The sequence below is a fragment of the Brassica napus genome, chromosome C8 (genome assembly GCF_020379485.1).
Source record: "Brassica napus cultivar Da-Ae chromosome C8, Da-Ae, whole genome shotgun sequence".
Taxonomy (NCBI): Eukaryota; Viridiplantae; Streptophyta; class Magnoliopsida; order Brassicales; family Brassicaceae; genus Brassica; species Brassica napus.
Window position 1 is genome coordinate 47,279,048 of NC_063451.1, and position 25,993 is coordinate 47,305,040.

General features: G+C 33.9%; 4 protein-coding genes, 1 long non-coding RNA gene and 1 pseudogene across 7 annotated transcripts; 3 read left to right on the forward strand and 3 right to left on the reverse strand.

Moving 5' to 3' along the window:
* Positions 1-3,256: 3,256 nt before the first annotated feature.
* On the forward strand, positions 3,257-4,304 carry LOC125591328. The gene is made up of 2 exons (XR_007327274.1): positions 3,257-3,791; positions 3,974-4,304. It is a non-coding gene; the product is annotated as an uncharacterized LOC125591328 (long non-coding RNA).
* Positions 4,305-4,510: 206 nt separating this feature from the next.
* Positions 4,511-5,769, reverse strand: LOC111209145. Of its 2 annotated transcripts, none has more exons than XM_048765366.1 (4): positions 5,693-5,769; positions 5,564-5,616; positions 5,016-5,463; positions 4,511-4,922 (listed from the first exon to the last, which is right to left on the reverse strand). In XM_048765366.1, the coding sequence occupies exons 1-3, from the start codon at positions 5,711-5,713 to the stop codon at positions 5,106-5,108; spliced, it is 432 nt and encodes a 143-aa protein (XP_048621323.1). In that variant the 5' UTR covers positions 5,714-5,769; the 3' UTR covers positions 4,511-4,922; positions 5,016-5,105. The 2 variants fall into 2 exon arrangements, with proteins under 2 accessions (XP_048621323.1, XP_048621324.1); XM_048765367.1 differs by having other exon boundaries at positions 5,016-5,460; positions 5,693-5,757.
* Positions 5,770-10,484: 4,715 nt separating this feature from the next.
* On the reverse strand, positions 10,485-17,751 carry LOC106413750 (thioredoxin-like protein CXXS1). Its single transcript, XM_013854494.3, has 4 exons — positions 17,746-17,751; positions 11,340-11,462; positions 11,062-11,184; positions 10,485-10,898 (listed from the first exon to the last, which is right to left on the reverse strand). The coding sequence occupies exons 2-4, from the start codon at positions 11,439-11,441 to the stop codon at positions 10,743-10,745; spliced, it is 381 nt and encodes a 126-aa protein (XP_013709948.2). The 5' UTR covers positions 11,442-11,462; positions 17,746-17,751; the 3' UTR covers positions 10,485-10,742.
* On the reverse strand, positions 13,036-13,926 carry BNAC08G42060D (protein DESIGUAL 3). 2 transcript variants are annotated; one of them, XM_048765368.1, is made up of 3 exons: positions 13,779-13,922; positions 13,472-13,680; positions 13,036-13,403 (listed from the first exon to the last, which is right to left on the reverse strand). In XM_048765368.1, the coding sequence occupies exons 1-3, from the start codon at positions 13,875-13,877 to the stop codon at positions 13,175-13,177; spliced, it is 537 nt and encodes a 178-aa protein (XP_048621325.1). In that variant the 5' UTR covers positions 13,878-13,922; the 3' UTR covers positions 13,036-13,174. The 2 variants fall into 2 exon arrangements, with proteins under 2 accessions (XP_048621325.1, XP_013710188.2); XM_013854734.3 differs by having other exon boundaries at positions 13,042-13,403; positions 13,472-13,683; positions 13,779-13,926.
* Positions 15,393-17,548, forward strand: LOC125592041 (annotated as a pseudogene).
* Positions 17,752-22,829: 5,078 nt separating the features above from the next.
* On the forward strand, positions 22,830-25,877 carry LOC106416073 (uncharacterized aarF domain-containing protein kinase 2). The gene is made up of 4 exons (XM_013856910.3): positions 22,830-23,198; positions 23,493-25,041; positions 25,117-25,272; positions 25,432-25,877. Exons 1-4 carry the CDS (start codon positions 23,191-23,193, stop codon positions 25,549-25,551), a joined length of 1,833 nt encoding a protein of 610 aa, XP_013712364.2. The 5' UTR covers positions 22,830-23,190; the 3' UTR covers positions 25,552-25,877.
* The last annotated feature ends 116 nt before the right edge of the window (positions 25,878-25,993 follow it).

Here is a 25,993-nt window from a genome sequence, read left to right on the forward strand (position 1 = left end):
TCCACTAAGAAAATCATCATATCCAACAACTTTTATACTATATATACTTTTCTTTTATCTTATCTTCTAAAACCACCAAACCAAATGGCCTCGGTGTAAAATTTATACTGGTAAATATTATATTCCATAATGTTTTTGTTAATTATACTTTGGGAAAGTATTACTACGTACGTACCGATATATTGAAAAAAATAAAAGTTTCCCATCAATCTTCAAACACAGCAGAAAACCTAACATAAAATCTTGAAAACGTTATTTCTAGTGACGAATAAAGTCAATGTTTCAACAATTTTTTATCACAAGTCAAAAACTCCACATCTAAAACTTAACTTTCTAGAAAGTAAAACATTACGTAATTTACAAAAAAATAAGTAAAACAATACGTGGACAGTATAATAGTATAATTTGAAACTTGATACCACCGTAACACATCCAACGTTTGTCGACGGCAGCTAAGCTTATCCATCAACGCCCATTTTTCATCTTTGATGATCACTAGAGCTATAAATACTTTTACAAAACTAATAGCTAAGTTTTATGTAAGGATAGTGATTTACATTACGAAATCCATCAGAATATAAGATTTACTGATTTGATATTATCATATCTTAACTAAAAATATATGTATATATTGGCAACTTCTCGTTAACATACAAAATTGAAAATCTACTGTAGGCTTTTCCAACAGAATATTCAGGCAACGACTTTATCTTTATATTTGATATACTTTATTGAATAAATTAAACCAAAACAATGACCACGTTTTAAATACTGAAACTCGAAGCAAATGACAACTACAATGATGTCAATCAGCGAATTTAGCTCACTTATCTTATTGGTTAAGCTGATTGCTCAAGTCTTTCAGCCAGATTGATTTCCAAGTCTGAAGTGACTACACTGTTACATAATACTTGACGAACAAATGTATTGTAAGGAGCAAACTGTATTGTTACAAACTTACACAATAAGTAGAATCATTAATGTACAATAAAAAATAACAAGTGGTATTAGTCAATATTTGAGATCTATCTACTATGCTTTTTGTTATCCAATCATCGTAATTCTTCTTTTTAGTTGTATTTACCTGTTAAAAACATTAGAAGATTAAATTTAAAGCACACTGATTTCATCACTTCCAATTTTTCTATGTAAAAAAGTACACAATAGAATATGTATATTATTTACTTTTAGCATAACTCGCTCTTATCTGCAAGACTTCAAGTGTAAATTAATTAAAATCTTCTTGTCGTCAACTTTTTGACAGTCCGGTGGTTAGAATCATGTTCATATATTTAAATTTGAAAAGGACAATTACATTAGAGTGAGAAAGAAAATGAATATTTCAGTTCAAAACAAAAGAAACGAAAATGAATATTATTAAAAATTTATGATAAAGAAACAAAACCATTTTTATAAACCCATTGGTTTCTTCTTTCTTGTAATAATCAAGATTCAAGGACAGGATCATGTTTTGCTGGGAATAAGCATCTTACAAAAAAAAACGTGTCAATAAATATAACAAATGAAGGAATATAATTTGCGATCTTTTTATGATATTCAGATGTGTCGGCGGCGGGATTTTCAAATCTTATCTATTAAAATAGAAGTCATGATTTTTTTCATGTGTGATATTTTATTTTAGACCATCTACTAAAAAATAATCACATTTAATAGTTCTATCATTTTCCATATATTTTGCCTATTAATGCAAAACATTAAAACAAGATTTATCTACAATATCGCTGCTCTATAATTTTCTCTTCATTAACAATAGTCACGTAAAATAAGGAGATGATTAATAAAGATACCAACATTTTTTTTGGGTACGCATAAAGGTACCAGTTTTAACTTTTCTTTTTGTTCAGTTCTTTATTGATGAAATCTAATCTTGGTTGTTTTTTCTGTTGAATTCTTAATTACATGAATATAAAGCTTGATTTAGAAAATAATTTTCAAAAGCATATATTTACCATCACATAAAATGTCATGTTTTTCATATATTGAGGATGATTGGTTGGGCTTTATCTTCATATTTTAGCTTTGTTTACTTTTAAATCACTAAATTTTACCAATCATGTTGTAGCTTTATTTTTAATAGTTAAAACCTAAATCAAGTTTCTATAAACATTTACCAATCATGCTTTAGCTTTATTTTTATAGCTACAGCAAAAAACCTAAAGCAAATTTTTTTTAATGTATTTTAGGTAAAAAAACCTAAAGTTTCCTTTTATAGGCGGTAGAATCTGTGAAATAAAAAAATTATATGTGATATCAAATAAATTAGATAATCATAATTAAAAACATCTATAAATATTTAATTCAATTTTGGGGTGTTGTAAAAATGATTGAAATATTTTAAATAAAATATACATTATTTACATATCACATTTTAAATAACAATAAACTTTGAGAATTTATAAAAAATATTAATATAAATGATTTAATTGATAAAAAATAACTATTTTATATATACATCACAGATTTCACATATTTTATTTTAAAATATCTACAGCCTATAATTTACAACTACAACAAATTTAACTACAGAAAAAAGTCTCTCCAAAAAAATCTACAGTAACAACTTTACAGGTACAACCAATTTACCTACAGCTAAATTTTTAGAGCCACAGTTGAACCAATCATCACCATTATGTTATACATTGCTTACAATTTCACAATAAATTTTTCTATATTTAGGTCGGCTAATATATATTTACCAAAATCAAATTTATATAAGACTCACCTATATAAAAAATCTATATTTTTTAAATCTAACAATGTTGAGAATATTCCTCACTCTTTTTATTATTTTAGTATATATTTAAAATTAGTACCATAAAATCTATATATAAAAATTTAAATATATGGTTAATGTTAAATATATGTATATACCACTAATGACATAAAATAAAAATTATATATATATAAGTGAAAACAAATACCTGCGCGGTTGCGCGGATTAAAGTCTACTGTTCATTTTAAAGGGGATTTGGAGATTGATTTTGGTTTGTGCCATTAATAGAAAAGGGTATAATGTTTCAATTAACAATTTGCTTGAAGATGTCAAACATTGGGAATCTATAAGTGCCGAGTTCTCACACACCAAGTGCACCTAAAGTCGTTTTCCCCTGCCCGGCCTCAAAGTAAAAGATCAACATGGCAATTCCGAAAGTACGGGCTAGCGTAGAGTGCTAATGTGTTTTGCGAAGAAGGTTGTAAGAACAACATAGACCATCCAAGAGCAAAACCTCTCAAAGACATTAGAGAACGCTTCAAATGCATTACAAACGAAAGCACGAATTGTGGAAGTGCAACTAAAATGTTGGAAGCTGCGTTTGCCAAAAAGAGCTACATAGATTTGGAAGCCGAGAAAGAGAACTGATAATTAAGCTGGAAAACCAAACCAAACCATGATCGTAGGGAGCCGAGGACTTGGATAAATATTTCAATTTGTGGAACGTAGATATGTTAACCTTAGACCACCTCCATCGAGGGGTGCTTAGAGGGTTCTTAACCCAAAAGTGAAAAAAAAATTAAATAAAAAAGGACCAAAAATAGAAGAACCGGTGCTTGTTTTGGGCTTTCTGGAGTTGGTAAGAAGCGCATACGTGTCCGTCTCTGATTGCACTGTCCCTGTATTGTCTCTCTCTCTTCGTCAGGGTTTCGACCAAAGCAAAACAAAGTCTCTTCTCTCTCGGACAATCTGTCGTCTCTGTCGGTCCATCTTCATGTGCGCGATTGCGTCCTTCTCTGATAACTTCAGTAACCAAACTCCCTTTGCTCAGATCCAGGTTTGCGTTTTTTTTCTTTCAAAATTGCAAAGATCTCTTTGTGTAATCATGGATCTAAAGATGCATGCTTAACTTTGTGATGAGTTTAAGCTGTTTAGATCATTTGTTTTGTTTTGGTTTTGGTCTTGTGGTGGAAAAGTCTGAGCCTTTTAATAATGATTGTGCTTTGGTGTGGTGTGTAGATATTGAACATCAATTGGTTTCAGAAGCAACCCCATGGAAATGATGAGATAAGCTCTCATGGCTACATCAAATGAAAGTTTGGCTTTTGATGGTTGAGTTGATTAAGATACATAATGGTTATGACTTTGTACTTTCGGTATGAAACTTTAGTGAGAGCCATATGTCTTTCTTGAACTCGATGGCCGTTGGGGGTTTATATGCGACTGTTTGTTTGAACATTGTAGTAGAGCATAATGATTTTACAATAGCCTAGCTCTCTTGAAAGTCATATTGAACTCAAAATTGTCCAAGTTGTTGAATTTACACCAGGAATGTGATATTAGTTTATAAGTAAATCCTCTGTTATTTTCCGTCTTATGCATATATTTACCACGTAACGTGTGTTTCAGGTCAACTTGACACTGAACATAACAGCGTACTTGCAGCCACGTAACGTGTGTTTCAGGTCAACTTGACACTGAACATAACAGCGTACTTGCAGTCACTATTTACTTGGAACACAAAGCAGGTATAGTACCATCTGAAAACACACCAAATGCTAATCTGAGATCTCCCAGTCTCAGTCTCATACTGTAACGCTGAATACTTCTTTTTGTATGGTCTGGGATAAGACATAATGAAACCAGCACAAACGAAAATATTTGTAGGTGTTATGTGGCTTTAGTGTGAGGTCCCTCTTGTTGATATACCATGAACATTTTTCACAGGTTTCTCTATGGGATGCTATAATACCAGAGAAAGAACCCTTAACGAGAGAGAGAGAGAGAGAGAGAGAGAGAGAGAGAGAGAGAGAGAGAGAGAGAGAGAGAGAGAGAGAGAGAGAGAGAGAGAGAGAGAGAGAGAGAGAGAGAGAGTCCGTAGTCATAATCGTCTTCTCATTAACTGGTTTATCTTTCTCAGCCATAGCAAACCTAGCTGCTTTTTTTTTCTCAGCCATGGCCGACATACCTGAAACAAACAAACAAAGATACGAATGAATGAACGGTTTTACACTTTGTTTTCTCAAAAAAAAAAAGGAAGAGAATGAAGAAGGTAACGTACGTGCGTTAGATACGCCACCGCCCACCTTTTTTATAGGGAGGACCTCATGAACTACAATTTTAAAGCCTCCCACAGAACCTCCGCTAAGTTTCAGAGCCTTTTCAATAGCATCTCCATGGAGATAAGCGACACAACACCCGTCCCCGAAAACAAAGCAACCGGATCGAGGGAAAATTCAAGGCGATTGCTGTCGAAAGGGTAAGCTGTAACTCGTAAAATACGTCCTCCCATGTCACTTCCATCAAGCTTCAACGCCTTTTCTTCATCTTCTTCGTTAAGATAGATTAACGCGAATCTGCAGAGAATAGTACCGTGGTAGTCGACTTCGGGAGCAGAAGCATGTATTAACTTTATTCCACGTGATGCGAAGTGTTTTCTCAGGGCCTCTTCAACACCCTCCCTAGGAGGGGAGGTGTCGTATCCCTCAACCGCAATCCTGCTAATGCTGCTATATATTGCAAAGGATATTAATTAATTAATTAATTACCGTGAGACAAGAACACATGATCCATCTAATTAGATATACAAAAAAAAAAATAGAGACGAACCTGCTTTTTCGAATCGCTGCATCACTACCGTTCAATTCCAGACCTTCCACACCCTAAAGTAAATAAGATCTAATCAGCTATGAAGAAACAACTAATTCGAGAAACAGAAAGCGATCGAAGAATAATTACTTTGATTGCGGATTCGTCCATGGCGACTGCCCTAGGTTTCTAGCGGATTCTACTAATGCTGTTGCAAAGGATATTCCCTGTATATTTAATTGAGAAACATTTAATTAAAAGTTGTAAATTTAAGTTTATACTCCGTCCGTTTTAGCATTTCGATGCAGAATTTATTAACTTTATTCTGCAGTTTATTTTTCTATCGATTGAAATAGGAGTAGGTGTATCAGTAATAACATTTTTGAATGGAAAACATGCAAAATTAAATAATTTTCTTAATCTATGTGTAAAAATCTCAAATGACACTTATAATAAAACAGAAGTGAGTATTAATTAAAAAGAATAGATGTCCATTAGAAAGTCCAAAATCCAATTATTAGTAAAAAATATATTAATCCAAACATAATTGTATACTAGGATAAAACCTATGTTTTGCGCATGGTGAGTTTATATAATAAAAATTAAAAATTTATAGTATTAACAAATTAAATATGTATATGTGTTTGAATCTTTTTTAATATGCATACAATTATGTTTTCTTTATATAATCATCTATATGTTGGACCGTGGATTTGTAATTGTAATTGTGGAATGAAATCTATTTTGAATTTATGATGAGCCTGATCGATTTGGCATTAAAATTTTTATCACCATTATACCTATAAAAACCTTAATGTGGTCATCAAGTGAATTATTATTACAAAAGAGGTTATACAATTTTTTTAATATTTTAATTTAATATCATTGAGAACCATTTTAATGGTTTTAGAACCAACAGCTTAGTATTGTTTCCAAAATCAAATTACTTTGACCTTAGTCTTCCACATAGTTTTGAAGGGTTTCAACTAGACGACTAAATTGATCCATGCATTTTCTTGCTTTAAATGGTTAGCTGAATATATATATTATTTAATTTGAATATGTATTATATAACAATACATATTAATACAATTTTATGATCAATTGTATCTTGTTATAACAAAACAAATTAACCCATTGATCAAAAAAATTTCAAAGTGAGATTTTAAAATTTCTAATAATTTATAGTCGTTTTAAAAGTTCAAAATATAACATATACGAAAAGAATCTAAATTTTTTATTATATGTTTAATGTGATTGTTTAATTTCTTTTAATAATATAAAATTAGACAAAAATGAAGAAGGATACGAAAATTGTTATTAAATCTTTATTGTTCATAATCATTAATGGTCATATATACGTTAATCATATTAGGTAATTTTGTAGTTTTTATTTAAGAAAACTATGAGAATATTCTTTTATACACTATTTATCAATTTGATAGTTAGTATAATAAAAAGTATAATATAAATTAAGATGGACCAACCTATTTTTCTAAGAATTCTGAATTTTATTCTCATGGTGACACGTGACTACAAAACAATGTTGTAATGTTTCTCAATTAATATATAAGGGATGACATGATAAATTTAATACTCGGCAACCTCATTAAGTTAATACTCGACGATCGATCATTAAATGACTTTCGTTAAATGGCTCAAAATTGATTTATATTGTGATCCAACATAATATATTTTTAAAGTGTAAAATATACTCTTAGTCCGTATTACTTGGACAAAAATTTAAATCAAAGTTCGCTATATATTATGGCCTAAGTATTGTATGATTTTGCTATAAATCGGAAAGTAATAATTTTTTTTTAAAGTTATGATTTTTTATTAATAGTAAAGAGACGCTTTGATAAAAAAAAACAAAGAGATGCAGCTATTTAAAATAATTTTGTTAATAAAAGAAAAAAAGAAGAATATTGTTCGGTTCTCGGACATTCTTCGCCTATAAAAATTTATATAAAGAATAATACAGAAATTAAGTTGTTTTGTTATTACCAAATGAACTTATATATCAAATATTTTTTCTTGCAACATAATTTCTTAGAACTTAAATTATGAAATTTATATTGAAGATTAAGAAAAAGTTTTGGCATCTGCCTAATTGTTTTTCGTAGTCTAGGAAAACATTAATAATGACCTTTAGTAGTAGTCAATGATATATATCACGTTAACCTAACTTTCATCCTATACAAAGTAACGGTTGCAAACAAATAATACTATCATCTTCTATATTTAAGGCTTACGAATAATAATAGTTAGGCTGCAAAATTTTATGTTGTCTTAATGTGGCCCATAACCAAACTATACTTCAAATTATAAGCTTAATCCAATTTATAATTGTCTTTTTAATATTTTAATTTTCCATCTTATGTTGTCAAAAAGAAAGTAAGAAACTGATTACCTAAAAGAGAAAATAGTTCTCAAGTTAATGTGGTCCATAACCAAACTATACTTCAAATTATAAGCTTAATCCAATTTATAATTGTCTTTTTAATATTTAATTTTCCATCTTATGTTGTCAAAAAGAAAGTAAAAAATTGATTGCCTAAAAGAGAAAATAGTTCTCAAGTTAATTACCTCCACTGGCTTCATGGTCAAGATGAGAATGTCAGTTGACTTATCAGCAGTCAACACACACACAGATAGAGTATTTCCAACAAAACTGTGGACAAAGGACTTCTTCTGGTGTCGAGATGGGTCCTTAAGGTCGGGTTTAGCCCATGCTTGAAATGAACCAAATTTACTAGCATGTACAAGTTGGTTGTAAGGGAGAAATCCTCTCAAAGGTCCGAAACAGACCTACAAACAACACAAAGAGAAAGAGAACGAAATGTAATCAGAGAGAAAATCAGTGAGAAAGGGAAATCATGAAGAGAGATATTACCTCATACCCTCTAGTTGTGACATCAGTCACATTAACAGACAACTCTTGGCTAGACTCAAGAAAGTCCATCACTTTTGAGGCGGTGGTGGTGGGGACTGAGAAGATGATCTCCTGCTGAGTTGAAGAGGGAGACGACGCGGAGAGAGAAGGGGAGAGAAACTTCTCCTGAAAACAAGCAATATAAATCAAAATCAATGCTTAACCACTACCATTAAAACTGGAAACAAACAACTACTCAAACTCAAAATCATCAAATCAGTCAAAAAAAAAGAAGAAGTAAATATCTACATGTCACTGGATTCAAATGTACAGATGTTCTACTGTTTCATATTGATGGCAGATCATTTTAATTGGATAGTTTATTGTTTTAGGAAAAAATAAATGTTTGTTCCTATAGAGATGAGATTTAAACAAAGAATTGATGATTCACAAGGAAGTACGAAATTCACAAGAATTGAATAATGTTTTGTTCTTACTTTTGCTTTCACATAAACAATTCCACTTGATGGCAAGAGGTCCAATGATTCTCCATGTTCTCTTGTTATTTTCATAATGCCTATAATACCTTTCAGCTCATAAAAAAATAGTTCAGTGACTAATCTCAATTTTCAACTTAATGAATAAACGGGTCGGTGTTTTAAATCTTTAAGTAGAGAATCATGGGATATTAAGTTCGATCATGGCAAAACAGTTTACAGTAATTTTAAATGTTGAGTTTACTGTTAATTTTATCTATTATTTAATTAATGTGTTACATCACTTACACGTTGTTCCTCAGCTTTGGCCCGTCGACTTCTTGCCTTGCAACCTGAAGACAGATCTATAGTGGATTGCTCGATGCAAAGCCAGGTTATGTCCAGAGAAGCCAAGCTATCTTCTATAGACTTCTTAATCTGAAGATAGATCTATAGTGGATTGCTCGTTGCAAAGCCCGACTATGTCCAGACAAGACATATCTCGTTTCCCTTCTTCGCTGGTCTTGTTGGATATGGTCTCATTATAAGACCTGGAGAGTGAGCTCATAAAGCCAGCCCATGAGCGTTGGTCCCAATCTATTAAACCCCACGATTTAGGTTTTTTTTCCAGGCATGATCTCCTGCTGCGACGCGGAGAGAGAAGGGGAGGGAGACTTCTCCTGAAAACAAGCAATATAAATCAAAATCAACGCTTACCCACTACCATTAAAACCGGAAACAAACAACTAGCCAAACTCAAAATCATCAAATCAGTCAAAAAAGAAGAAGAAGTAAATATCTACATGTCACTAGACCAATTTCAAATGTGCAGATGTTGTACTGTTTCATATTGATGGCAGATCATTTTAATTGGATAGTTTATTGTTTTATGAAAAATAGTTGTTTGTTCCTATAGAGATGAGATTTAAATAAAGAATTGATGATTCTCAAGAAAGTAAGAAATTCACAAGAATTGAATAATGTTTTGTTCTTTTTTTTTTGCTTTCACATAAACAATTCCACTTGATGGCGCAAGAGGTGTCCTCTTGTTATTTCCATAATGCCCATAATACCCGTTTCAGCTTATCAAAAATAGTTCAGTGACTAATTTCAATTCTCAACTTAATGAATAAACTGGTCGGTGTTTTAAATAATCAGGGGATATTAAGTTCGATCATGGCAAAACAATTTACATTAATTTTAAATGTTGAGTTTACTGTTAATTTTTTCTATTATTTAATTAAACCTTTTGGTGCTTTCTCTTGCAACTTTAATAATTGCTACTTTGTTTAGTGGTATAAGAAATTTTTCCATTCGTTTCAATATAGACAGATGTTTTAAAATGAATATTTTATTTTAATTTACGTAAAATTTTGAAGTTTTAAGGTTAACTTTAACTTTATTGAAAATTATTTAACCAATTAACTTTTACAATCTTTCTACAATTGATTAACAAAATTTAAAATTATATCTTTAAAATACATATCCGTGAGAGATTCCCTGAGCTTCCTTGGGAGTGTTCCACTAGCCCTTGGGCTTAAAATCATTCTTTGTTTTCGATCAAAGTATTAAGTGGAAATTGTTGCTGTAATAATTTTTAATTGACTTTTTCTGCATTTTATTTCTCCTGGATTATATACACATTACACAAACATTTTTTACACAAACCTTATACTAAAGTCACAAACTAAAAAAAAAAGAAGGTCACAAACTAAGAGAGTAAAAATACAAGTTACACAGGCTACAAATACACTGTACACAAGCTATAAGTACACTTTACACAAACTAAAATACACTTTTACACAAACTTTATTAGGATTGAGATTTCTTACCATGTATCAATATAATTCTAAGCAATATGAACAAGGCGTGAGGACTGAACGAAACCATCGACCCTTTTCTTGATCTCATCAGGATTTGCGCCCACCAGTTTGTCCATCGTATTACCATCCTTCAAGAACATAAAAGTAGGCATAGCCTTTACCTTTAGCCGTCTCGCCACTTCCTGACCAGTCCAACATGGTATATAATAAAAGAACCCATCAATGATCACCAATCTAGCTATTGTTCAATTTCACAACACTTGTCAAGAGATTAAGTTTCTTTGAATTTTCTTCCATTCTTTATGGTTAAGACCCCAAAAACTAGAGACAGATAAGTATTTTTACCTTGACTTCATCAACATCAACTATAAGAAACAGAGCATCCTTATAGCTAGAGGCAAGATCTTCAAAGAACGAGTTCATAAACACAGAAGGAATACACCAAGATGCTGTGAAATGAGCCACAATCTGTAAATACCATAAAGCAACAACCTCTGTTGGTAAGTAATGAACAAACAAGCCAGAACCATTCATTAAACTAACACAATTTTGGCGGTGGTGGTTAATATGTTGAGAGAAATATCTCCTGGAAAAGAAAGAGATAAGGAGGATGAGAGACTTACAGGACAAGCCTGATTCTTGGCTTGACTCACATAAAAGTTCCATGACTCAGGAGAATCGACTTTAACAACTCTTGAATTCTTCTGCAGTTCTTGATCTTCCATCTGTTGGAGCTTTCTTTTAATCTCTATTTACTAAACTTGGCTTCTTATTTATCTCTCTGTAAAAGAGATAAAACATGATTCGGTGTTTCAGTGTTTATCTACTCAATTGATGGGACGGAGATAACAAACTAAGGCTGAGTCATGAGAGTGTGGCCCATTGTTTTTGAACGACTTATATAAATATATTAATAGATAATGAAGATATTTATTAATTATCCGCGGCTGTTTCAAATTAAGTAATTTTCTTTATTCCGTGATATCAACCGTCACACTGTACTGAAATTACATACGCAACCCGGATCTATTTTTATACGAATATCTAAAAGTGGGTAGTTTAGTAGTTTTCTGTTTTAAAGGAAGGAAATCGTAACGGTAGTGAAAAATGAAATGGAACGTTCAAATAAATTCAGGAAAAATGTTAAAATCAGATTAGTAAATACGGACTATATAATAACGTGAGGAAGAGTGGTGCAACATAGATCTCAGTCCCAAGACAATCCTAATACAACCCTATACTATATATGTTCATGTGCGGGAGACGTTTCAATCCGTTAGATGGTCCTCCAAATGCATCTTCAACCGACGAAGGTGACGATGTGGAGACGACTTCACTCGGAGGGAACTCGTCGTTTGAAGAAGAAGAAGAAGATGATGATGCTGTGTTCTCTAGATATCCAGGCTTGAAGAAACAAGAGACTGCTCTTGCTGCCATGGAGAAGCAGCAAGTTTTCAACTTCAGATCTGGGATGGATTGTTATCAGACTTTTCCCTGAAACCTCATGATGGCATGGCCTTTGACTTGTCCAAGTTTGTTTAGGGGAGCTGATGGGATGGCTTTGGATTCAGTTGTGAAATCTTATGGCAAGTTCAAGAATGTAAACTCCTCTCTTTCCTTACCAAGTTTGTTCACAAACCTTTTCTTCAAACCCCTAAGCTTCTCCATGACTAGTTTTACTAGCATAGAAGCAAATAGATTTATTCACCAGCTGATAAGACTGGTTTTATCAGTTGGTGAAGAAAAATTATTAGCTTTGATGTTAGTAAAACCAACACATGGAGAAGCTTAGGGGTTTGAGAAAAAGTTTGAAAACAATCTTGGTAAAGTAAAGAATGGAGAGGAGGTGACATTCTTCAAACCTTATGATCGCAAGGCCTTTGACTTGTCCAAGTTTGTATGGAGTAAGTTTGGATTAAGCTGTCAAATTTAGTGGTAAGTCCAAGAAGAGCAGAAAGCTAGTTACGTCTTCTCCTAATGGTAGAAATTGTAAAGACGAGGTGGTGACTACTAATAAAGGAGAAACATCGAGCCTCGTAGAACTAGATGAGTTTGTGAAGTCTGTTCTCATTAAATCACTAGAGCGTTTTGGTGTGGATGATCTTTCCGCTCAGAAATGTTGGAATAGGCTTTTGCCTCAGAGAATAAGAAGATATTTGAGAAGCAGTGGAAAGTGTTGCAGCTAAGGGAGCTTGAGTTCTACTCGCTGAAGAGTGGTTTCATTCATGAGGTAATAAGAAAGATGGCTGAAACATTTTGATTTTTCGACCAAACCCTTAAAGATTTGGCTCTCGGCATCTTTTGCCTTGAACTCTGACATTTCTTGAAAAGTTCATTTTTGAATATTTGCGGATTTATTAATGTCAAGGAAGCAAATTTTGACACAAGTGAAGCAATTTAAGTGCTATGATGTTAATTTTATACACTCACAAACCATAATTGTGTTGAAAAGGCATGATCATGCGCCTCTTCTATTTGCTGGATCTTCTTGTTGCACATTCTCTTTGTCTTCTTGACTAGCAGCAAGGGCTGAAACATAAAATGCTGAAGTCACCAGTCCATGTCCTAGACAAAATATGCCTCCAATTAGGAAGAGCCAACGACTCCTCAAGCTGCAGTATCTATTTGATCTCGAGTTGGCTAGTGTTCCTACCATCAGCGTCGAGTAGCTCACAGCAAAAAAGATCCTAAGAAAAATAGCGAGTTATTTGAAAATTCAGAATTGTGTGTTTGAGTTTCATCTTTTGCAGTTTACCAGGAGAACACAAGGAAAGCCACTGCCAGTATCTTGTTGGCCGTTGCTCTCTTGATATCTTGCTTAGAGCGACTGTAAGCGTAGCCTCCAAGCACATTGGCTGTGATGTGGACGATAGACAGAAGCACTATTGCAGCTACTCCCTCAGCAAAAGCTCCAGAGCTTGGGTTTCTTCGACATCCATGTTGTTGGTGGTTAGGATGATGTTGCTGCTGTTTATTCAAAGGAGAAACATCAAAGACAAGAAAATATTAATTTGGTAATGTAATATAAACTCCTTGTACTCTTGTTATAAAGACTATAGAACCTTCCTCTGGTCAATCTCAGCTTCTATCCCAAGGACTCCAGCTGAAATGTCTGCACATATGATCAGAACAGAAATCAAGAAGCTAAGTTCACTTTCCATTTTCTCTCTCTCTCTCTCTCTCAATTCATAAGTACAATTTTTATTTTTGATTACTGTTTATATTTCCAATGCTGTAAGAAACTTTGACAGGAAGAGGCAAAGAATCAGATTACTTTCTTAAGCCTCACGCTTACTAGACAAAAAGAGAGATTCTGTTTTGGTCACACCAAGTAAAGTATCATTGCTTTTCTCGTACACTAGTGTAAATTAAACAAATCATCTGTAAATTTGTGAATTTCAGATTGGACTAAGAAGTTGATCATATGCTTTGAATTTTTACTACAAAAAGTCAAAGATTAATAGAGGTTGCATGTGGCCTTATACTCTGTTCTGGAACGTGAAGAGAAGAATGATCACTAAAATCTTTTTCTTTGTGTAAACATGTATGATATATTATTCTACTTTTCCAGGATGTAACTGGAAATGATTGAACAAGCAGTTGTGGATGATCTTTCTGATCAGGAAGGTTGGAATAGGCTTTTGCCTCGGAGAATAAGAAGAGATTCGAGAAGCAGTGGAAAGTGTTGCAGCTAAGGGAGTTTGAGTTATACTCGCTGAAGAGTGGTTTCATTCATGAGGGAGAAACAAACATGGTTGAAGCATTTCGATTTTTCGACCAAACCATGAATGATATGGCTCTGTGCCTCTTTTGCCTTGAGCTCTGGCGTTTCTTGAAAAGTTCATTTTTTTTTGAATATTTGCGGATTTATTAATGTCAAGGAAGCAAGTTTTGACACAAGTGAAGCAATTTAAGTGGTATGATGTTAATTTTATACACTCACAAAACATAACTGTGTTGAAAAGGCATGATCATGCGCCTCTTCTATTTGCTGGATCTTCTTGTTGCACATTCTCTTTTGTCTTCTTTACAACCTTTGTTTTTAAGAACTTGTAAATGTGTAATACAGGATATGCTATATATAAAAGTATATATATAGATGACGACATCGCGATGGTAATACAGCAAAGGTTGTGTAAAAACTAGGATAGTTCCAGCTGAATCCTACAAAATGGAAAGAAGAAGAAGGGGGCTGCGTCGTCGGAGATGACGATGACGACATCGCGATGGTAGTGAGTTTAGTGACGATTCGGAGAAATCTGAATGCTGACATTTGACCGTATTTTTATTTATCGATTTTGACTTAGGTTTCCATTTAACGGTCACGTGTTATACGAGCTCGTTACGGATTAAGAGAAATGGGTTTTCCGAATTCGCCGTAATCAAACCGGACCTAATGCGAGTTCAATCAAAAACCATACATAATGAATCACGTGTTGCACAACACAGCTTGTAACGACAAACACTAGGTGCGCGGGGTGAAAGTTTATATAAATGAATTTTGCACCTCCGTTTATATAATTAATTTTGATGTCTTTGCATGTCTAAACTCATTGTGCTGGTCGAATATTAAACACACACATGACTTAAACCCGACCCGACCCAACCCGCCTGGTTCCCAAGATATCTCGGTTTGTTGAATCACAACACACAGCAAATGCTACTCTACCTCTTTGATGAAGCTCCCTCGCCAGTTCTTCAATTTCCTCGGCCTGCACACAGGATTCGACCACTCGAGGGCTTCGTTCTGCGTTCCACGCTCTGGTCAAATCCAATCGAGGCTTTTCACGCGCTTTACACCTGTTACGACAAGTGTAAGCTCGAGTTTTGATTTATTGATTCAGCATTATGTACCAAGTAGGAGAGGTTTAGATGGCGTTTTGGTGTTTAGGATGATGACGACGAAAGTTGGTTTACTGCCTCAAGTGAGAACCTTGAGCGCGTTGTTACATGGTTTGGTGATGGAGGTGTTTGAGGAGATGATCAATGTGGGTGTTCGTCCTGATTTGTATATATACTCAGGAGTGGTACATTGCTTGTGTGAGTTGAAACATCTCTCTCGAGCTAGAGAAATGATTGTTCGTATGGTTGTGATTTGAGTACAGTTCCGTATAATGTGTTGATAAAATGGGCTTTGTAAGAAGCTGAAGGTCTGGGAGGCTGTCGGGGTAGAAAGAATCCGAAGCCAGATGATGTGACATACTCTACTTTAGTCCAGGGGTTGTGTAAAGCGCAGGAGTTTGAAGTGGGGTTGGAGATGATGTTACGTTTGAGCTTCAGTCCTAGCGGAGAGTAGTGACGTGTCGCCTAATCTGTTTGTGTATAATGCATTGCTTGACTTATTGTGCAAATGTAGAAAGCTTGACGAAGCTGAGTTGGTGTTTGATCAGATGGGGAAGGTCGGCTTGTGAAAATGATTGATACTGGATTAAAGCCAACTGTGTATCCATACAATTCACTGATCAACGGGCACTGCAGCCGAGAGTTTCATGGCGGAGATGATTAACAAGAAGTTGGAGCCAACAGTGGTAACGTACACATCACTGATGGGTGGATACTGTAGCAAAGGGAAAACACACAATGCTCTTAGGCTCTATCATGAGACGACAGGAGGTATTGCGCCGAGTATATACACATTCACCACGCTTATATCAGGTCTTTTTCGTGGCGGGTTGATTCGTGATGCAGTAAAGCTATTTAACGAGATGGGGGAATGGAACATTAAACCAGACGGAGTGACTTATAATGTCATGATTGAAGGTTATTGCGAGGAAGGAGACATGGCTAAAGCCTTTGGGATATGGGATTTGATGATAACCGAGGGATGTGTACCTAATGAAGTCACACTGCTGTTATCAACGGATTAGCCAAAGCCGGGTTTGTGAACGAAGCTGAGATTCTACGTTCGAAAATGCTGTCTGGCAATTCGGTTCCGAACCAAGTAACGGACGGTTGTTTTCTTGACATTCTCACCAAAGGAGACGGAGACATGAAGAGAGCTGTGGAGCTTCATGATGCGATATTGAAGGGGCTTTTAGCTAATACCGCTATGTTGATCCGTGGATTTTGTAGACAAGGGAGAATGAATGAAGCTTCTAAGCTTCTATAGAAGATGACAGGGAATGGTGTTTCCCCTGATTGTATAACCTACACAACACTGATCCATGAGTTTTCTAGGAAGGATGATGTGAAGAGAGAGATTGAGTTATGGAACTCAATGATTGAAAGAGACGTAAGGCCTGATAGATGGAGAAAGCCATTGAATTGAGGAATGAGATGTTTAGGCAAGGGTTGAAGCCTAACTCCAAAATCTGTGGAACAACTAGTTTGAGTGATTCTAGTTCAACATCCTGACCCCTTTTGTAACTTTAGTTCATCCCCCTAAACATTCATTGACATCTCAATCAGCCCATTCTTTGTAGAAAAAAACATATGATTTTGGATTGTGCAAATGTGTACTTAGAGATTTGTTTGTCTACCAGCTAGGGCTGAGACTTCGGATATTCGGTTCGGGTTCGGATAAGATCCGATCGGGTCCGGGTTTTTCGGATAAATGAATTCTATACCCAATGGGTACTTAGTAAATTTCGGTTCGGGTTTCGGATCGGGTACTACCGGTTTCGGGTCGGTTCCGGGTACCCGTTTCTTATATGAATTATATAAATATTTACAAAATAAAATAATTATATACCAGTTTTTATTTATTTATTTTATTTTTTAAAGAAAAATTAATAGAAATCGTATATATATTAGTAATATGTATTAAATACAACGAAGTTGAACTAGTCTAGTGGTATTACAGTTGTTGTGTTGCCTATCCAACTCGGGTTCAACCCTCGAAAGATACAAATCTATGTTTTTTAAGCATAGAATTCGGGTTAAATGGGTACCCGTTCGGTTTCGGGTAAAAACCGGAACCAAACCGATACACATGGATAATTAACACTAATACCAAACCGAACCGAATCGGTCCATTTCGGATCGGTTCCGGTTCGGGTATTCGGTTATGGATAAAAATCCCAGGCCTACTACCAGCTAGCAAAGTAGACAACAACTATGTGCTGACAGTTTGAAAGATTTGCGTAAAATGAGCAATAGTGGACAACTGCCAATGGTTGGATCTATTTTCAACTAATCATATAAGTGAAAACTATATCACTAATGTTTTTTAAGAATATTTTCTGGACCATACTCGATTGAGCAAAAGCCATTTCATTCTTCGGATCAACATTCAAACTTAAAATTGTTGTATTGATCAATACCATATAAGCTAATACACAAAATATATCTCAGTTTAGAAAATGTCACTCATGTGCCCAAATCTGGAGATCCATAAGATGTGTTAATAAAACGACTGTTAACAACATACAAAGCATCTCGTGGATCGGTCTATTAATAAATCAATTATTCTGCATCCTAACTTATTTTGTTATGTTGTTGTCACAATTGTTTAAATCCATGGATCACACTGGATACATAGATTTGCCAATAAGTTTCATCTTTTTGGTAAAGGGTGTGGGGTTTTCTTACACAATGATAATACAGCACAAGCCAAATCTCTTAAGTTTTAAGCAAAACACTGCAAGGACCAAAACAAAATATTAAAGACACAGGAAGACATGGATGAATCAAACTGGTCTGGAGGAGGAGATGATGGAGTCTTCGGGTGTGGCGTCATTTCTATTCCTTTTCTTCGGAAGCCAATTAGTCCGAATGAATATATGACAATAATTAAACTATTTGCATATTACAATATTCAAAAAGGAAAATTACATATTTACCACTTTCGTGGTATCACTTTTCATTTTTACCACCAATAAAGAAACATTTTCAAAAATACTTTCTTCCTGAAGTGGCAAAAGATTCTTATGCCCTTGTTATTTATATACATAATAAATCATTATTTAAATAAAAAAAATAAAATAAAAATTAAAAAAAAATTAAAAAAAATTAAGAAAAAATTAAAAAAAAATTAAAAAAATTAAAAAAAATTAAAAAAAATAATTATTTTTTCGAATTATACTTTTTCAAATTCAAACTTTTTTATAATGTTTTTTTTTGAAATTATTTTTTTTTCGATTTTTTTTTTCAAATTTCTTTTTGAAAAACGAAAATTATGTTTGAAACTATTTTTTAATATTTTTAAATATATATATATATATATTTATTAGAATTCTAAATTTCACATTCCAAAAACTCTACTTCACCCTTCAAATCTAAACCCTAAATCTAGATTAGTTAACCCTAAGAGTATAATTATCTTTTACCCTTCATTAAAAGTAAAAGTAAAAATGGTTAGCATAAACATGAAAAATGATACTATGAATGTGCTATTTGTAGCAATTTTTCTATTCAAATATGGGCATCTCATTATAACATAATCGAGCTGCTACTTTATTACAATATATTGAAAGATAAATAGAAAGACAAAAACTCAGAGAGAAGATAAAAACATTGACTCTAACGTCACTTAGGATTTTAAAATCTGAGAAAACACATGCCTTAACGAAAGTCCATCAAAATGTTTGCTACCATTACTTCTACCACTGCTCCTCGAGTAACCTGCTTCATGCACATCAGAATCCATGTCCGATTCTCTACAGATAGTTTTTTTCCGGTCTAGACCATCTTCTTGCAGCTTCAACGCCAACTCCAAGTCGACGAGAACTACAGCCGTCGAGGGTCTCCCTACCCCACTCTTACGAACGAAATTGTGTAACTAAGTTAATTGTTCATGTAATAGATATTTATTTATGTATTTATTTGAAGCTTTGAGTATTTTAAGTACTTATTCGGTATTGGTTTTGAATTTGATATTTTATTGTTGAATTTTTTAGGGTAAATTACATGTTTACCATTTTCATGGTATCACTTTTCATTTTTACCACTACTAAAGAGACATTTTCAAACATACCTTCTTCATTGAGTGGCAAAAGACTTTTATGCCCTTGTTATTTATATATATAATAAATTATTATTTAAATAAAAAAAAAAATTAAAAAAATTAAAAAAAAAATTAAAAAATTAAAAAAATTAAAAAATAAATTTTTATGTTTTCGAATTATACTTTTTCAAATTCAAACTTTTTTATAAATTTTTTTTTTGAAATTTTTTTTTCGATTTTTTTTTATTGTTTTTTTCAAATTTCTTTTTGAAAAACGAAAATTATGTTTGAAACTATTTTTAAAAAAAATTTATATATTTTTTAAATATTTATTTATATATTTATTAGAATCCTAAATTTCACATTCCAAAAACCCTACCTCACCCCTCAACTCTAAACCCTAAGTCTAGATTAGTTAACCCTAAGGGTATTGTTTTTACCGTTCATTAAAAGTGAGGATAAAAATGATTAGTGTAAACATGAAAAGTGGTACTATGAATGTGCTATTTGTGGTAATTTTTCAAAATTTTAAGTTATCTACTTGAATTCATGTTTAGTTCGGATAAAACAAAAACCACAATAAACTGTGTATTTATCTAATTTATTAGAAGGGAAGTACAAATTTAAAATAGCCTCATTTTTCCTAAAGATTACAAGTTTATGCCATTGACCATTAATATAGTCATTTAATAACATTATTAAATCAGTTTAATTAAATTTAAAGATTTAACCCAAAATGACGTGTTGCATTAAGAATATAATACATAATACAATCCGCAGAATCAAATCCAATTTATACAAAATTCAATATACTACTATTATATACCAATCGTGAAAGACCTATCACATAAATTTGATCCAATATATCATGATTAATCAAGCGTGTAATTATCGAGGAACTCTTCCTCATCTAAGTAGTTTTTCATGTATACCACTAAATCAGTTACATATTATGGTTCCTGTTTTTGTTATAATTGTATATTTTTCCAGGTTTTTTTAAAACATATACGAAACATTATTGAGTGAAAGCTGGACCTTTAAAAGCAGGTTCCTGCTCGTCTAAAACCAAGACCTAAAGAGAAAGGGAAGTAAATATAAGATTCTACATCAAAGAGGTTTGTATAAAATGCAAAATATATTTAAAATACTAAATTTGGTTAGTTAGTCTCAAAAGATTTTTTTCGGTGCAAAAAATCAAAACTAAATTCGGTATTTTCCTGAAATCAATAACATTTCAAACATCTTTCCTATTTAAGAGCAATCATCATAAATAAAACAATAGCAACCTTACTAACACAATTTGTATATTTTGTTTTCAAAATTTGAAAATCACGTTCGGCTTGTATAAAAAGGAATATTTTGTTTAGTAAAACTTTAACAATAAAAAGAATGTATATTAAATAATTCATAAGCATATTTTCTGTTTTCAAAACATTTGTTCACTTTATATATTCCTGTTTTTATATATTTACAAATAAAACAACACTTTATATATATATATATATATATATAAAGTGAAAGAAGCTCAATAATTATATATATATATATAAAGTGATAAATATTTCTATTTATTTATTCAGTATTTATAGATACTATTTTTATAATGTACATATATATATATATATATATATAAACAAACATATAATATGGTAAATTTTATATATCTATAATATTAAAAATATATATAAACTATTGATCTTTGTAATTAGGCATTGACGCATTTACTCTAAACCGAAGAGCCGAACCAAACCGTGGCAAACCAAAAAACATAGTTTCGTTCAGGTTTGAATCATATCAATTATACTAACAGATTTTATATCTCTAAAACCAAAAAAACATTAAATATATTTAGTTTTAAAATAATAAAATAATTAAAAAATTTCTTACAAGTCAAATTACCCAAAAATTTGAATACTTTTTTATCCACAATATTTTAATTTATTTGAATTATCCGAATTTGTATTTGAAAACCCAAAAAATCTGATATTTAATCTGAAAAATTATTTTTTTTACTTTTCAACCAAATTAACTGAAAAACCGGAACCGAGTGGAAATTTATAAATACCCTAACGGATCTTAAATCTCTAGAACCGAGGAACCAAAATAAATTTGCTGAAACTGAACCGAAATCCGAATATCTAGGATTATTTGTAAACGGTAAAAATATATACCGCGCAGGCTCGCGGATCCAACTCTACTCTAGTTCAAGATTCAGATTCATTATCTTCTGATCTGTTAGGTTCAGATTTTGGGTTTGCTTTTTTTGTCCACGCCTAACGCTTCCAGCTGATAACCATAGAAATAAAATAACCTAGCTAAAATAATGAACATGAGCAACATGAAAATCTAAAAACCAAACCGTACTAGATAAAGTCAGAAGTAAAATTTTGATATTTATATTTATATTTTATATGTGTATCTTGATCGCTACTCTTTACGGGATTCATCAGATTTTGATGTTCAAATCATTTGACAGCACAAAATAATGTTTTTCATTTTTTTTGTAAATTTTTATATCAACTATAAATACAAATAATTATTTTGGAGTTAAAACCATTAACATTTATTAAAAATTCAAGAATTTATTTATGCAAAATTTACAAATTTGAGTATTTTTAAAATAATAAATTATTATTTTTAAAATAAAACTAATTAAGTAAGAAATATTCTCACTACTACACGGTTTGTAAATATTCTCAAACCATGTGACGTTCACTACTACACGGTTTTGATTCATCGGGAGTGCAGGAATGGGGAAGTTGAAAATGCGGAAACTATCTTTCGTCACATGGTTGATAGCGGGGTGGAGCCTGACGATGACGGGGCTCCAGTATCCTCTCACCTTCTTTAAGGTTTTTGCTAAGTTCTGCCATTTTCTTCTTTTGTTCTCCGCTTCTGTTACTGATTCCCATCTGATTCCTTCAACAAGAAAACTTTTAATCACCATTTTGCTTAATTCGATTGGAAGAAGGAAAAAGTAAAAACAATTCCCTTAAAGTAGCGAAGAGAAGAAGTTTCAATACATAAAAATAAGATTTTGTCTACCGTCCGTACCTAACAAATACAGAGCTGTAACTAAGACATAAATTTTTGATCAAAAAAAAAAAAAAAAAACTGAGACATAAATCTACACTATATAGCTCTGCACCCTACCTTTACCTTTCAAATTTGACAATTTTATTACAAAACATAAACATATTCTGATTTGGTTTTATGAGAGAAATGTTTCGGACAGGCAGGCTGTCTTTGCTTCACGGTCATTGCTTTGGTTGACAATGTCACACGTCGACCAAAAATCAAATTTAGCATTAATCCTAAGCCCAAAGATCTTACATTTGTTGTGGGCCTCCCTTTCTCTCTCTCTCTGCTCTCTCTCTCTCTGTTCGCGTCGGCTTTAGGTCTTCTCCGGGAGGTACTTTCGAAACCCAATTAATTAACGCCGGGAGACAACAACGGTGACCCTCTTATCCTTTGCCCTTTCACCACCAAGTGGAAGCCAATGAGAAAATGCTCCTTAATCTTAACGTTTTAGAGATCCATCATACCCACCTCTTCTCATTTTGTTTCTCACCATCGCCACCGCCACCGCCATGTCAAGGTCTGTTCCTCAAGCTTGGACTGTATATTCGTAGAACCAACCATGGATTTTGATCTGCTTTTTGATTCCCATTTCCTCGGAGATTCATTTACGATTCCAAATGTTGATTCTTTTACTGAATTATTGTGTAAAGTTTCCAACTTTTAGCGGTTTATACGTCTTAATGTTGATCGGATCCTCTGTAGGTAGTTATGATGATTCCAATTCAGGTGTAAAGTTTCCAACTTTTACTGTTAATGGGATTCTTCTTTGGGAAGCTCTTTTAGCTGATGATTTCTCATCCGTTTACTGCAGATTTTTCATCTATAGACTCGTTGGAAAACAAACTCAATCTCTTTTCTCAAACCACAAAGAGACAAGATCCCAATGGGGAAGCTTTAAAACCGCTGTTACAGCTTCCCTAAGGTCTCCTCAGTTCAGAGTTCACTCTTCCTCCGCTAGAGTTGGTTATTGTACAACCGTCTCTACTAGAAATGTAGTTACTCATACTCACCATGCTCAAGTTGCTTGGAAAAGGCTTCACCGCAAGTACTCTATGCGCCGACAATGGAACTTACCTCGTATCAACACCATCGCTCAAGCCTTCTGCTTGTCTCTCTCCCTTCGTTCACACCTCCTAACACCCGGCATCATAGCCGCCACTTGCGGAAAGCTAGCGTGGGCGCAGAAGAAGAGAGCTCCCCCCTTAGATCCCTACCCTTCTCATAAATCACTCTACACAAGAGCAAAGAACGGTCCCATCTTCCTGACTTCGCTGTTGCTTTCCCTTATAGAGTTCTTTATTTTAATCGGGAGAGCTTTCTACATATCCTGTCTGTTCACTCCCAGCATCCTCATGGGCCTAGTCGTCGAGCTATGCGGGCCACGGTTCAGGAAACTATGGCTCGAGACGGTCCACCGAACTCTCGAGAGAGCGGGTCCCGCTTTCATCAAATGGGGTCAATGGGCAGCTACTAGACCAGACCTCTTCCCCAAGGATCTTTGCACGCAGCTCTCTAAGCTTCACAGCGACGCTCCTCAGCATAGCTTCGCCTACACTAAGAAGACCATAGAGAAAGCCTTTGGCCGTAAGCTCTCGGAGATATTCGAGGAGTTTGAAGAGGCTCCATTGGCGTCAGGGAGCATTGCTCAAGTCCATAGAGCCTCTCTGAGGTTTCAGTATCCAGGACAGAAGTCAAAGTCTTCTCTGGTTGCTGTTAAAGTTAGGCATCCAGGCGTTGGTGAATCTATTAGAAGAGATTTTGTGATAATCAATTTTGTTGCAAGAGTGTCGACTTTGGTTCCGGCTTTGAAGTGGCTGAGGCTGGACGAGAGTGTGCAGCAGTTTGGTGTCTTCATGCTCTCTCAAGTCGATCTCGCAAGAGAAGCTTCTCATTTGAGTAGGTTCATATACAACTTCAGGAGATGGAAAGATGTTTCTTTCCCTAAACCTGTGTATCCTCTCGTGCACCCTGCGGTTTTGGTTGAGACGTATGAGCACGGAGAGAGTGTGGCGGGTTATGTTGACGGCATGGAGGGACATGAGTGGATCAAGACTAGGTTGGCTCACATTGGGACTCATGCTCTCTTGAAGATGCTCCTGGTTGATAACTTTATTCACGCTGACATGCATCCGGGGAATATCCTTGTTCGGAAGAAGGCTTCTCGTGGAGTGTTCAAGACGAAGAAGCCGCATATTGTTTTCCTTGATGTTGGAATGACTGCAGAGCTCTCTAAGAATGATAGAGAGAATTTGCTTGATTTTTTCAAGGCGGTTGCGCTTAGAGATGGCAGGACGGCTGCTGAGAGGACGCTTAAGCTGTCAAGAAAGCAGAATTGTCCTAATCCAGAGGCTTTTATTGAGGTAAATAATACATTTGACTCAAAGCTCCCTTATACACCTTAGGTAATAATGGATGATATGTTTATATTGTGACAGGAAGTAGAAGAAGCGTTTAAATTCTGGGGAACTCCTGAGGGAGATTTAGTGCATCCAGCAGATTGCATGCATGAGTTACTTGAGAAAGTGAGACGTCATAGAGTTAATATTGATGGGAATGTGTGCACTGTGATGGTCACAACATTAGTTCTCGAGGTGAGCTAAAACCTTTGCTGTTTTCAAAATTTTAGTGCACTAAGCTTATTATAGAAACTGAGTTTGAAGATGTTGCCTTTGAAACTTGTCTGTAGCGTAATGGTAACTATAGACTAGGTTTGCTTCAGTCTTATTGGTTGTTGATTCTGGTTATTATAGGGTTGGCAAAGGAAACTTGATCCAGGATACGATGTGATGCACACGCTGCAGACAATGGTGTTGAAAACCGACTGGGCTAAGTCTCTCTCTTACACGGTGGATGGTTTGATGGCACCGTAGGAGAAGAAATGTTTCTTTTCAAATTTTGTTTGTCATCATAATAGGAGTCCGACAAGTTTTACAAATCTTAGATGAAGGAACATTGAAGGAAAGTACATGTTCTTGATGTTCATCTTGTTTATTTTTCTATTTTTTTTTTCTTTTTTGCTTTTTGTTGTTATGGATTTTGGTTCATTCTAAGTACTTAGATTGTATTTAGGCGGTCGGATACCTGTATTAACCGCCCGTTTGTTCTCTGAACTGAAGAACAGTGAACATAAAACAATGAAAACTACTGCCTGAGAATGATGGTGCAAAGAATTTGAATAAAGTGTTCTCTTTGTACATCTCTGTGTATCAATCTGCCTTGTTCCCTTTTTGAGCAAGATGCCACACACATTGTTTCTGTTGTATCACTTTTCTTTTGCAGTTTATGGACTTAGTATCACGCATGATATCTGTT